The 14,542-nt window shown below is 43.1% G+C and overlaps 1 protein-coding gene across 1 annotated transcript in view; it reads left to right on the top strand.

The window, feature by feature from the left end:
* ZNF318 (zinc finger protein 318) overlaps positions 1 to 14,542 on the top strand; it is a 44,639-nt gene that overhangs the window by 20,054 nt on the left and 10,043 nt on the right. Inside the window, exons 3-6 of the mRNA XM_059716538.1 lie at positions 4,271 to 4,889; positions 5,720 to 7,162; positions 11,711 to 11,810; positions 12,598 to 12,884. Of these exons, the coding sequence (XP_059572521.1) occupies positions 4,271 to 4,889; positions 5,720 to 7,162; positions 11,711 to 11,810; positions 12,598 to 12,884 (2,449 nt within the window). The remainder of the gene's footprint in view (positions 1 to 4,270; positions 4,890 to 5,719; positions 7,163 to 11,710; positions 11,811 to 12,597; positions 12,885 to 14,542) is intronic.

The following is a 14,542-nucleotide window of genomic DNA, read 5'->3' as shown; positions in this document are numbered from 1 at the left end:
AGTGTGCTGAATTGTCCTGTAGTTAGTTGAAGTTGTTACTGGAATATGTAAGGGGAATTTTCACATTTCAGTTGATTAACTGAATTTGTAAGAGTAACTGAATATCTATGGAACATACCTTATCTGATTATTTCCAGTCTTTCTAATGCTTTGAGTTTTTATTGGTAATTATTTTTGTGATATCTTCAAAGATGTGAATATAATTTATCTGTATTTCTGGTTCTTTGAAGATCTCATTTTGCAAAATTCTGAAGCATTAACCTACTTTTTCTCAGGTTGATGGAGATGTATATTTTTAAGAGGATGATAGCTTTGGAGTTCCTCCTCTGCACAACTGTATTTTCATTTGTCTATCCCTGTTCTGGCCTGTTGGTTGCTTGAGGAGGACTTCCGTATTTTTTTTTCTGTCTCCTCTAAACTTCGTAAGGTAGGCTCTTGTTTCCTGTTCTTGAAGGAGCAAGAATGTTTGGTAACCAGAGGTTGGACCATGATCATACTGGCAAATGGCTGAAGATACCTTATACATACTTCAGAGGGCCAAAGGTACTGAGACATGAAAGTTTCCCCACTCGATTACAGAACACTTCATAAATGTGTATTCTACAAGATATCTTCAGAAAAGCAAATTAAAAGGTGAGAGTATCCCTCCCCTCCACACTTTCCCCAAATAATGTAGTGGTCATCTTATAATTTTTATTTAAAACCCCAATGCCTCATTCTTGTTTAGAATAGTGGTTTTCAAACTTTTTTTAACTCAAGGCACCCCTTGGAATATGTCAGCTCTTAGTTTTCACTTACTTTTTGACTACAGAAAAAAAAATAGAGCAATTTTTCTGTTGCAAAGAACTCGGAATGTTTTAACAGTACAGACAACCCTCACTTAATGCGATTTTGGTTAGTGCTATTTTGGTATAGCGCTCATTTAAAATTCATACCTGATTTCCACTGAGCACTCAGCCAGTTTCGCTATAGTGCTGAGTGGAATCGGTGAGTTTTGGCGAGTGGCAGTGAATGAGTTGAGTGGTAGCAAGCGGGGGGGCAAGTGATTGGCAGTGAGTGGGGGGATGGTTGTGAGGACGGGGCCCACACCAGTGCTTGGGGCCAGAGCCAGCGGGGGCCCAGGGTGGGGTGGCAGGAGCACAGGGCCTGGGCTGCCTGGTGGTGCCGGAGCAGGTGGGGGGTGGGGAGAAGCAGAAGCAACAAGGGGTGGGAGGGCAGGTGTGAGCATTGGGCCTGTGCCAGTGCCTGGGGTTAGAGCCAGCATGGGCTCATGCCCAGGGCGGGGAAGCAGGAGTGCTGGGGCCTGGGCCAGGGCCAGTGGAAGTCTGCACCCAGGGTGGGGTAGGAGGAGTGCCAGGGTCAGGGCTGGCGGGGCAGCAGGAACGCTGGTGCCCAGGACCAGGGCTGGGCCAGGGCCAGCAGGGGCCTGCATCCAGGGCAGGGCAGCAGGAGCACAGGGCCTGGGTTGGCACATGGGACCAGAGCAGCCAGTGGGTGGGCAGGGGAGTGAGGAGAAGTGGTGAGAACTGGCAAGTGTTGGGGTGGGTGTGAGTGCGGGGCCCACACTGGTGCCTGGGGCCAGGGCCAGCAGGGGCCCAAGGGGGTGGCAGGAGCGTGGGGCCCCAGGTTGGTACGTGGGGTTGGAGTTGCCAATGTGTGGGTGGGGGAGTGAGGAGAGGTGGCGGCAGCAGTAACCAAGTATCTCTATTTACATTAATTCCTATGGGGAAATGGGTTTTGCTTAAGGCGGTTCTGCTTAATGCTTGTGTTTTCCAGAGCCAATTAAGAGCTCTAAGCGGTGGTTGCCTGAATGGATTCCTATTTGAAATCTCTGGGTGATCTTGTGAATCATACTTGCACACCTTAACAGCACTAACTTTGCGTGGCACCCTGTGACAATCTTGAGAAGATACCAAGGCACCCCAAGGTGTTTTGGTACCCTGTTTGAAAATCACTGGTTTAGAGTTTAGAGTTACCTCTCCTGAAAGGTTTGAACCAAGTTATTTGCAAGAGAGATCCAAAAAGTTTGAACAGCAGCCCTGAATTTCTTTAAAGGATCTGTAAGTCCTTCACACTGCAGCTAATGAGTGGGTTCACTTTTCACTTGAATAAAACAATATCCTATAACTTTGACCAGCACCAGTACTTGTTTTAATGTTCAGAAGGTATTTAAACCATACTTAACTACATCAGGTAGTGGGGTGGGGAAGGAAGGGGGGGGCGGGGGGGGGAACGACGACTCCTGGAGTCTCCAAGGTCCCTGGCTTCTCTTACTTTGCTTCCCAGACTCTTTCTGAAATATCATAATTATATTTATTTAGATGTAGATTAACAAAGGAGGGGATAATAAAGCAGTATTTCTACAAGATGTTGAGTAGTCAATACAGTAATTAGCTGCATATACTTTGAGTGTGTCATTCTAACGTTAGAAAACTTGTGAGGACTTCAAGATATTTAATTGATAGAAGAGATGGATATATATCCAAGGAGCTAGCATTTGCAGAATGCCACTTCAAGGCTTTAGCTGCCTGGTTCTGCTGTATTGAAAGGTGTAGTGTGGAATTCTGCACTTCAGGAGTATTAGTGGAGACCAGTCCTCACAGATCTTGCTGCTGAGAAAGGAGCTGTTTTGGGGTAGTGCCAAACACTGACCTATCACATGCAATGTATACTAAAGCTGGTTTACTTCAGCAAAAAAGGCTAAGCTGGGGTGGCGTTTAGGGAGTTCTTGTTTTATATCTTAATTGTCAGTTTTTATAATTTATTTTGTCTCTTACTGTAAGCTTCCTCGAGCCTTTGTTGGGAAGGGTGACGTTTGAGTCAAATAAGTAAACTAGTAAAGGAATGATTTTCTTACCTATATAGACCCTCCTGCCACAGTCTTCTCTAAAGGATTTTTTGGTGCACTGGTAAATGTTCTCAGTGACAGCCCTGCTTGTGTCTATGCAAAAAGCTGAGCTAGAATTTATGTACCAGACCTTCTACTAGTACATATCTGTATTGCTAAATTTTAAGCTGAAGTTCTGGCCCTATGTGTGCAGTATAAAATGAAACCTGTTCTGAAGAACTTGCATGAAACACCGATCTAACTACCTGATTGGTCAGGGGTGCTTATTCTGCATTCTTAAAAGTACTAATCCTGTATTTTTTTTTAAACCAAGTATCTGGGCTTTCTTCATAAAATGAAACCTGTTCTATCAGGTATTCAGTTCCCTGGATTAAATCATGGCTGTCCTCTTGCAGAATGGGTTTGGTGGGACTGCTTTACTTGACAACCATCTTATGGACAGAAGGTAGAGTGCCATAAATATATCCTTCCTTGGAGGGTGGATTGACTTGTACAGTAAATTTAAATTACCAAGTGGAAAGGATCAATTAAGGAATTGATTTTAATAACTTTTCCAATTTGTCCTTCAGTTACTTTCTAAAGAAAGGTGTATTCTTGCTACTTGATAACATCAGGAAAACATTCAGATTTACAACTAAGTAGAGACTGTACACTGTATTTGGTATATCTTCTTTCTGTGTAGAATGATACACTATGACTATGTATATTGATTCTAAGCAATTCTGTAGCTTAATATGGATATTCTAATTAATTTTACATTTTTAGTATGATCTAGAAGGGTGAATGCCATGTTACTTATTAGCTAGATTATAAGTTTTTGGTCATAATTGGTATTGAAGATGGCAGAATATATATTTGAAACACACAGTGATGAGGTAACATGATGACATTTCCTGGACTCAGGATAGATCCCAACACATGTCTTGTATTGGTAGCATAGCTCCTGGATTCCTTACAGGATCAAGCCTTTAATATAGTGCATGTTCTGTTGTGCCATATTTATAAAGCTTGGCCTCAAAAGTTTGGTATTTTTCTGCTGATTCTTCATATAGAAAAAGTTGTAGCCTGTAATTTATGGTTTTTCATAGAGCTTCCTGGAGTCAGCTTATTTATTTTTATGTTTCAAGAGATTATAAAATTTAGTTCTTAACATGTTTTGTATTTAAATTTTGATTTAATTTTAAGTTTATTTGTAAATATTTTAAAGGGTTACAAATAAAATATCATAAAAAATATTGTGTTTTAATAATGTTTTATCAACCTTGCTTCCTTTTCTGGAGTATTTGAGGTTTTGATTTTTGGTTATTCCATGAACTCAGTATTGCAGTCTGAAACCAGTTTGGAATCTTGTTACTGTTGAGGAAGGCCAAGAGACTTACCCTAAGTTTCTGACCTAATCTTACTTCTCTGCCTCTCACACAGGGATGACATGGCTGATGGTCCAATATTTACTAGAGGCCTCCCGTGTTCTCGAGGGCTTGAGCGATATCCCTCTCATGAAGATCGGCCATCCAGTCCATTCATAATGAGACATGATGAAGATTACCGTAACAGGGATGTATACCTGCATCGGTCAGATTACAGCCCACACTATGGTCGGCGCGAAGAGCTGCCACGGGGATCTAGTAGGGATAGTGACAAACTCAGAAAACCTTCCTACCGATCAAGGTCAGAAGAGAGAGGTAGAGAAACAAAGCGCCCTCGGTATGAGAAAGATGAGAAAATGCACAGTATGAGTGGGGACCATCAAGGTTTCTCATCGGGAACGCGAAACTATCGCAGACGAAGCCGCAGCAGAAGCCCAAATGAAGAATTCCGGGAACTTGAGCGAGCCAGGAGGAAAAGAGAAGAAGAAGAAGAACGAAACAGAAATTTGAATCATGATCTGCCTAGCAGTGACTATGCAATCCCTGGGTTAACTAGCACATTACAGTCTACTGACACTCAGTATTTGTACAGGCCTGATGAAATACCATCCATGCCCAAAAAGTCTATCCTGAAGAAACGCGTGGAGGTGGAAGTTGAGCCCCCCCCAATACAGGTTTGATTCATATGTACTCATATACTTCCCAGAGCCATTACTTTTTGCTCCACTGCATTATGTGATCTTTAGTCTCTTGGTTTTTCTCTCTTTTGGTAAAACATATATCCATTAGGCACAACTGGTGAGTCTGTTGGCTTCCTCCTGTTCTGGAGTTCAGCCAAGAAGCAGCAGCGCTCTTTTACCAAAGCCTTTTTGTGGTCTCTTCTATTAGTTTCTTATGTTTCAGGGCATTCAAACTCAGGATATGTCTGTATGGCAGAAAACGGGACCATGCACAGACATACTCAAGGTAGCTCTCACAGTCCAGTCTGGAACCAAAAGCATTCTATCTGTGTTACTATGCCATTGCACCCAGTTTATATAACTCAACCAAGAGAGGGACTTAATTAGCTTGGGTGCACCACTGTGTTGATGTGACTTTGCTGCTCCTCAGTCTGGAATCACTGTGTGCTGAGCTAGCTAAGGATCTCTCTGCATGGCGCTGTATTGCATCTTGCTTGACCAATCGGTGTGCAAACAGTCCTATCATATAGATGTTTGTGGTTGAAAGTTTCACTGCTTATATTTGCAGAGAAATGTAATCAAATATGAAGTGATTGTTTCACACACCCGTGAAAGCATGTTGATGATGTACCGAAGTTACTATGTGACATGCTTGTCTTCTCTTCCTTCATAACCTTCCCACTCTTTTTTGCTCCTCCCTTAGCTTTTCTAAATTTTTTACTGTAAACTCTTTAGGAGAAATGACCTTGCCCTTTTCGTTTTCACTGGATGGTGTTTAGGCCCCTCTTGGTGCGATGTGATAAATTATTTTTTTCTTTTTCTAGCCTGAAGACTTTTCAGACAATTCTACGGCCAATAAAGATCTTCCTCTTATTTCAAGTCGCTCATCTTTGTCCCAGAATAACAACAGTACTCCTTTTGCTTCTGATGTGGAGAACTTCATCAAACGGTTTAACAAAGACTCTGCAGTAGAGACTCCAAACCAGGAGTTGCATGATGGTTTATATGAGTGGAGCCCGCTTTCTGCACAACCCAAAGACACCTTTGCTTTTGAAGAGAAGTTTGAAAGTTTCTTAAGTCAAAAGGAGAAAACAGAACCAAAATCAGAGCCTGCAGATCGTCATAGTGACTTCCTGCTCCCTCATGAGAGGGCTAGTCAGGATGGGAGTGGCTTCTCCCGCATTCTTGGCTTGATGGCTGATTCTGCCAGTGCTCAAGAGAAGAGAAGACGCAGTTTCCCTGACATTGAGGATGAAGAGAAATTTCTTTATGGTGATGAGGAGGAAGATACTAAACCTGAACCGGTTCCTGCTGAAAAGCTGTCAGTGAGTAGTGGGAGTGAAATTGCCAGCCAGAAAGCAAGTCCACCTCCTCCTCCTCCTCCTCCTCCTCCTCCTCCACCTGTAAAGCTAGATGCTCTGGAGGAGTCCAAGGTTGAGTATGCAAAGATCCATGATCTGCTTAAAACTATTGGGCTTGATATTGGGGTGGCTGAAATTGGCAAACTGGCAGTCCGTACCCAGGAACGCCTTCATGGAAAAAAGCTGGCATCTCGTTCTCCTGACCATCGCTCTTCAGACTCCCGCAGCAGACTGGAATCGTGGGAAATGCACCGCAGTGACACGCAGTCTCCAGAGTCGAGCCAGCAGCGCCGTGCATCACCGCCTGGCTCTTACCAGTCATCCACAGACACCTCATCTTCTCTTCAGAAATCAGAGTGCTCTAAAAGCAAAGCTGTGGGCCATGAGATCCCTGTTGGCACACCAGAAGCACCTCTTCCTACTGCACCTCTAATCCCCTCAGCACCGCCTGCCCCTGCTAGTTTGCCACCTCCCCCCACCTCTGTTTCCCAGTACCAAATTCCCAACTATCCCCGATTCAGTGCGCCTCAGATGCCACAAAACTATCCCCCTCCCACAATGGCTCCTCCTGGCTACGATGCTTATGGGCACTATATGGCTTATGCAGCCTCTGGCTGGCCTATGTACCCTCATCCCCAGCAACCTAGCCCTGCATTGCCAGAGGCTCATGGGCTGCTCACAATGACAATGACAGCAAACCCAACGCGCCCCAATCTCCGAGTGATTGAAACGGTCTCTATGGGCAATGATGCCCCTGATTTAAAGAGAGAAGACTCTGTACTTGTACCAATTCCCACTGCATCCAGTGGTCACCCCAAAATGCCCATTCAGCTCACCTCACACCTATTCAAAAGCACCACAGAAAAGATTTCAGATGAAAAAAATCGGGCGGCCCAGAAGCAAAAGGTGAGTGTGTTACTTGGATTTGTAAGATCTTGGTTAAGCCACTCAAATTTTAAATCATCACTTGGGTTCACTGAGGGCATATCTATCTGTGTTTATTTTTCAATCTTCTTAAAAACAGCAAAGCCTTTTGGTTAGATTGCTGGTTGCTGCTGATGCTGTTGTTGCTGATGCTAGAATAAAAATTATTGGTTTTCTTCACACGTTTTTGAGGTACTTGATCATTTGGATTTTTAAACACTGAATTTACTTTAATGGAAGTTTTCTAAATCTCCCTCTCCTTTTCCCTCAGATGTATTTGCTGTCCTTCCCCCCCCCAAAAAAATGTTCAGAGGGCAGTTTACAATAAAGACAAAAGAGTTTATAAAAGCAAAATAAAGCATTAAAGTAAGAAAGTATAACAATACAAAGTACTCCCCCTCCCTTCTGTGCCCCCCCCCTTGAATTCAACTCCCTTCTCTCTGACCTAGGAGAGTGTTTGTTAGTCCCCCCCCCCGATTAAACCAACCTCGCTTTCCCACCTGCATTCACTACCTACCTAAAAGAAAACATTTTTTTCCCTTTCTTGTTCCTTCCCATTGCTTCCCACTTCCAGTCCCCTGCCTAACACCTATGGGAATATGTCTCCACTTTCTTCCCTGCCCCACTCCCATGTCCCTCCCAGGCCCATACTTCTCTGTCTCTTTCTCACACAGGGGCATGGCTGTGTCCAGAATGCACTCATCCTCCTCTTTCCCACAAAGAAACACATTCAGTTTAAACAGTTACAGCAAACTGTACAATATCTCCTCTTTGCCGATGCTATAGGGGTTGAGTATTGCCCTATGGAGGTGCTCACCCCAGGGCAGCTTTAAAAAAAAAACAAAATCTTATCTAGTTACAGGCTTCTGAGCTGTTGCTTGAACATGTGGGAGGGAAGTGCAAAGATGATTACCTGTAGTCGGCTAAGAAATGGTTCAAGAATACAAAATGACTATGATGTAACAGTTTAAACATTAAGGAGGTGGAATATTTCTTTTTATATCAGTAGGATAAATGGTTGCTAGTGATGTAAAGCTGTAGTTCTGGATACTGTGCTTTTGCTTTTTGTACATGTGACAGGCAGGTGATCTGCACGGCATCTAAAAACATCTAGTGGTCAGACCTGCCTCCCCATGGTCCATGGCGTCCCCTTATCTCTCACCTGCCATGACTTGATTATAGGGTCTTTTAACTGGGGAGGCTGCCTCCAGAGCCTGGGATAGCTTCTTTCTGGGTGCTTTTCCTCAGTGTACAGCCCTTGGGGCTTCTCTGCCCTAAACCTCTGTGACCTCCAGCTGCTGTCATAGTCATGTCCATGACTCACAGATGTCTCCAAATTTTTCTTGCTCTGGCCCTCTTGGCTTTGACCTGCCAGTTACTTTAGCTGTGGACTCCTAAGCCTAGGCCCACTTGTGGCTTTGCTGCTGAATCCGAGCCTCTTCCCACTCTCGTGCGCTCTGGGCCCCCGGCCCCCTGCCTCGTGCGCTCTGGGCCAGCCCTCAGGGTTCCTGACCCCAGGCCAGGCTGCCCTCACCGCCTCCACCCTCAGCCCTTTGGTTCTTGACTCAGGCTAGGCTGCCTGATGCTGAGTGCCCTACCAGGCACCCCTCCATAGCCTCCACATCTACCTCCATAGCCACAGTCCAGTCCTCAAGTTACCTAAACAAACATAAACACAAGCATAGTCAAAATATAAGCAAATGGCATCTATGAAACTTCTTCTCTGCTGTGGGACAGTACCTTGCTGTCTCCCCCTTTCCCCTTAGCTGTTTTGGTGTATCTGTTATGGGTAACTAGGGTGTTTATGGGCCTGTTTCCTGCAGCCAGTTTGCAGTCATGGCATCCTGTCCCCATCTGAGATTAATATCTGTCTCAAGGCATCTTCACGTAATCCCTGGTTATTTTTGGCCAGCTCAGCATGGCTCTGCTGGCACTCTGCAAACTGTTTCTCATAACTGACCCTCTCAGCCTCCAGCCTGCAGGTCCAGACTGCCTGCTTTGGCTTAGGCCTTGGGTTTATATGCCTTAAAGCCCTGCCCTCTTGCTGTCATGTGGCTCCCCCAGCCACACACAGGAGTTTCCCTTTTACTTAAGGGTCAGCTTGTGCTCCTTGCTGAAGCCCCACACAGCCAGCTTAGTTTGCTGCACTCTCTTAAGAAAGTAACAGGAGCCCCTGGCTCCCTGTTACAGTGCATAAAACATTGATATTACAGTGGTGGATACATTAGACATTTTTAAATAGGTATTAAAGGATGGAGTCAGTTTGAACATAAATATTGGTTTGTGGATTTTTCCCTCTTTTCAAAATATTTTATAATACATTAAAAAGAAGAGCTAGGAGGGATCATATTTTCTGTGGTATACTAAGTTTACACTGCATTTGACTCCACTTTCTATACAACTAGTTTTACTATTGCCCTCGCATAGTATGGTTGCCTTTTACTGTGGATCATTCAGAGGGCAGCAGAGAGGGATGTTTTCTAGTAAACAAATATGATTCAGAACCGCAGATTGTTGAAGGGACCTATAAATATTCTCAGTACAGAGTTTCAATAGAGGTCATCCCTTCAAGTCTCTGTTCCTAAAATAAGGTAAAGGTACATCTTCCTTTCAGAGCTTCTGTCATTATAGCTATGCCCACATAGCTGTATAAACAGGATTTCAAGTGGAGAATACAGCATGTGACAGCAGGAGGAGGGTTTTTACTGGCATATCTTCAACACCTTCTTGAAAGACTTAAGCTCTGCTGGCATTTTTTTGGCATAGTTCTTTCTACACCAATGTCTCTTAGCATAGATTGTTAGCTAAAGGCATGACATACTCCTATTTCAGTTGACATAGTATTACTGGTAGAATTTTTTACTGCTGATCAAGTGCAAAGGCTTTTTAATGTTAATTTACATCATTTTTTTAATATGGGATGGTGGCAGTAATAAACTTCTGAAGATTCATTGTGGTGACAATCTTGCTTGCATGTCTAGAAACAAAGTTGGAAGGGAAAATGAAAGAAATCACTAGGTTTCATTGAAAAAGTACTCCTTTCATAAGGAATGCACAGTTACGTTAATAGAAGCTCATTTACATTATCATTTCAATGTTCCTTCAGTGTTATCTTTAATATATTAAGCAAGATGTTCTCAGCTTCCAAGAGCCACATAGAAACATTCAGTTTCTTCTGCTGTCTTAGGAGAAATGATGAATACAGGTGCTCACGATTTTTCTCTGAGTAAAAATGGCTACTTGGGAAAAACAACCCAGGAACAATCAGAGTTAAATAATTCTTGGGAGAGTTTCTCCCAGGAGAGCAAATATCTGTACACATTTTTTTTTTTCTGAGAGAAGCCACAGCACAGTCCCCCAGCATCCCAGGGTGCTTTGTTTCCCCCCCACCAGGTAATAGTGCGTCTCTTGCTGGACTCTGTTGCTCTAGCTGAGCAGGGAGCAGAAAATGCCCCCTTCATAATCCCACATTGTGCTACAGGGAGAGAGAGGCTAACTCTGAGCAGTCTGGGTTAGCCACTCGAGGCTGCCCTGCGCACTGTTGTCATCTGTCTTTGGGCAGACTGAAGGAGTCTACAGACCACACTGAGATGTGTGCACAGAGGCCCCATGGCTGTGGAGTGTTATCACTGCATGTCTTCAGGTAGGTTTTTCTACTAGGAGAACAAACCTGGGAGAATTCTCTCCTGGATCATTTGAATATCTGTCTTTAGTCAATAACTCAACAGAAGATAGGTGTATTTGTAAAATGTACACAGTATTATAAGCAAAGGTAATATAGGACTGAAGCAAAAACTTGAATTACTAAAACCAAGGGTAGCATAGAAGAAGAAAGCTAGACAAAATTTATATTTTTTTAAGTTTTCAGTGAGGAAGTGATGAGGGAATGTGCTGTTATTAAAAGTGCTCAATTTTGCATTAACTCTGCTTTCACTGAAGTTAGTAGGTCCACATTAAGTATTTTGGAGGGGAAAAACATATTTTTTTTACTTCCGTTTACACTGTAGTATTCCTTTCCTAAGGAACAATAAATACTGTTTACTGGGCTTACAAACCAATCAGACTTGGTTTGTATACTGCCAACGAGCAATTTTCTAAAAATAGATGTTATAAGCTTTTAGGGATACTAGCCTGAGGCTTGTTCTATGTGCTCTTCCTGATGATTAACTGAATAATTTAATAAGTTAAATGAGGTTTTGCTGTCACAACATTCATCATCAGTACAATAGTGGTAACAGCAGTTTGAGGACAAAATCACGTATTGATACAGTGGTGATCTTTTTTTTCCCATATCTTTCAATGGATTGAAAAATTGACACAGATAGAGTGTACAAAAATAAGTTGGTGAGAGAGTGTCAGCTTAGTTTATTATATTAAAGGGTAATACAGAGTATTTTAAGAACAGTTATTTTTAATAACTAATATCCAGTGAGCTGTAATCTGGGGTTTAGCAGTCACTTAGGCAGTTCAGCCTTAGCTGTGCTGAAAGGCAGTGGGTGTTTCATGCCCTTCTCTTCCCATCCTTGTTAGGTCATAGAAGAGAGAGAGAAGCTGAAGAATGAGCGGGAAGCCCGTCAGAAGAAGCTCTACTATCTCAAAACTGAGTTGGATAGACTGCGTAAACAGCAAGGTACAGCACCTTCACTTATTTTCTTTTTCTCACCAAAATGTGCTCCCAAGCCCCTGTGTACAGCACTGCACTTCTTAGAATAGGAAGCGTGTAGACCAGAATAATATGCTAGAGTGAGAGAGAGCATATTTCCCTACCCTAGGCTTCCCCAGAATCTTTACAGAGGCATGATATAGTCACTTCGTTACCTCTGTCCCTATTGGTGAATGTAGCTGCTATGCTGCAACAAATTTTTCAAGCTGTAACCTGTTTGTACTGAGTGCAGGTACATAGGTCAAGACTTTGTTCCAGCTTTCTAGAATGTGCCATTGGGCACCTTGACAAATAAGCACACTGTGCTCTGCATTCCAGTGTTGACCTGCATTTCACTGTTTTGAATAATCTAATCTGGAGAGAATACATTTTTTTAATATACCCAAACATATTTTGGGGTAATTTAAAACTTTTTACTTAGTTAAGGCAGGCTTATTTAATTGTATGGGAGAAGGTCATTTCAGAGTAGAGTTTGAGTCCATTTATTGAACATTGTGAAGAAAACCAAGGATTTTTTTTTGGTCACACAATTTGAGATAGTTTGTTCTTTGCTAGAAGGACCCTTTTTATAAACAGACTTAGTTGCTCTAATGTGAAGACATCGCCAAGAGCACAGCTTCATCCTTTACTTCTTCCTAGTCAAAAACATTAACATTATCAATTTAACAGTTATTTTTATGAGTGGAATAATACTACATTTTAACATTATTTTGCTCTTGCACTCCTTACCCCTCCACCTTATCAACTGGCTCAGGGGAGATGTTGCGGAAGAAACGTCGTGAGAAGGATGGACACAAAGACCCCTTGTTGGTAGAAGTAAACCGACTGCAAGAGAATATTATGAAGGAGATTTCAGAGTTGCACAAGGAATCTGATGCAGCAGACAAGAAACAATCTGAGCTTGACAAAGTAGCCCAGATCCTGGGGATTAACATTTGTGAAAAACCCAGGAAACCACCTGTGGAAACTAAAGATTCTTCAGAAAAAAATAGCAAGTCAGAAAATTTTAAAGGTGTAGAGAAAACAACATCCTCCAACAAGGTAAGTTCTTGGATCTATGTCCAAAACAGTTTCCATGTTGTGAGGACAGAGTGCTGGGGGAGGCATCTGTTCTTGCCATTTCTTGGAGATCATTTAATCCAGTGGTGCTTAACCTCTCTGGTCCCCTGGGCTGGATGAGTGGTGTAGAGCTAGTTCTCAGGCTGGATCCTGCACATGGGGTCTGTCTGCAGGCCTGATTCCAGTGCAGGGTCAGAACACAGGGTCAGTCTGCCAGTATGATTTGGTGCTACAACATGACCCTGCACACTGGATCTGACCATATGTTGACGTGGACTGGCACACAGGACCATGCCATCTGGACCATGAGACTCCCTATGGCTTTGGAAATTTGGTGACAGGGGAGCCAGTGGCAGCATTAATTGTTGCTGCGACTGCTCCCCTATCACCACATTTCCAGACCTATAAGGAGCCATACAGGCGAGATGACATGACTCTGTGGGCCAGATTTGACCTGTGAGTCAGAGGTTGAACACCACTGATTTAATCCAATTTAGTGTCTGTGTATACTGGTTTTAGTAGCTGATTGAAATTAGAAGCAAACTTGCTGACAGTGCAGCTTCCTTGCAGGCGTGGACGCTTTGCATCTGTGTCTTCTGAGAAGCTTTGGTGAGTTTAAATTTTTAGGTTGAACAGTAGTGAAAAGTTTCTGTTTTCTTGGGTTGTCAACCCATTCACCAACCCAGGAGGGCCTATGGACTACCACTGGTTTAATCACATGCCCTTCAAACTATCTGACATGAGTGGCTCTACTGGGAGCTATAACCTCACTGACATAGCTCTCGGGGTCATCTGAGCGTGCAAGCCTTCTTACAGCATTAAAACAGTTCACGAAGGAAGAACTAAGTGATCAGAGCAAGACTTACGTTGATGTTGATATTTGCCCTTATTGGTTCACACCTGTGTTCACTTTTGGGGAAGACCATCATTCCTCGTATCGTCTCTATGTTTAAAGGGTTGACAATGCCAGAATAGGCTTACTCCATTCCTGGGGACTGTTACTTTAGAATTTGTACCTGTGATTTTCATACAGCATCTCTCAAGGGTATATGAAAAACAAATATGTCGACTTTCTCATAGAGGAACTAATGTATTTGGTGGGCTAATGACATTCATGATAAATGTTTTTTTTCTGTAGACTTCACCATACTCTGAATTTTGCAAAGAGGAAGAGTGGCAAGGGGAAGTGAAGGGTAATAGTTTCTCTTCCCTCCCTTCCTTCTCCCAGCAAAATCACTGAAAACAGTGAGGAATTTAGATCCCCCCCCCTTCTCTTTTTTGGTTTGACCCTGAGATCTTCTCAGCCCTACTTCATTTCGGACCTACATTTCTTTTCTTACTATAGAAGTCTTTATTTCTTTAGATTATTTGAATCAGATGCAGAAACAGTGGAACTAAAGTGGTGATTATTCATTTAAATTTTCCATCATCTTAAATTGTCTTGTTTTTCTCTCTTGGGTCTTAGCAGGAACATACATGTATTTTGGGATAAGTTTAGATCAGGGCTGCCCACTTCTGAGCAGCCAGGGGGGCATGCACACCATGTGGGCCACAGATGTGGGGGCCGCACGCTGCACAGGCGGGTGGATTCCCTTTCCTGGCTCTCCCCCACTGCATGAGCAGCCCAGTTCCCCACCCCC

This window comes from Alligator mississippiensis, chromosome 1 (genome assembly GCF_030867095.1).
Source record: "Alligator mississippiensis isolate rAllMis1 chromosome 1, rAllMis1, whole genome shotgun sequence".
NCBI classification, from domain to species: Eukaryota; Metazoa; Chordata; order Crocodylia; family Alligatoridae; genus Alligator; species Alligator mississippiensis.
The sequence above is the reverse complement of the archived record's forward strand: the minus strand, read 5'-3'. Positions and strand labels throughout refer to the sequence as shown.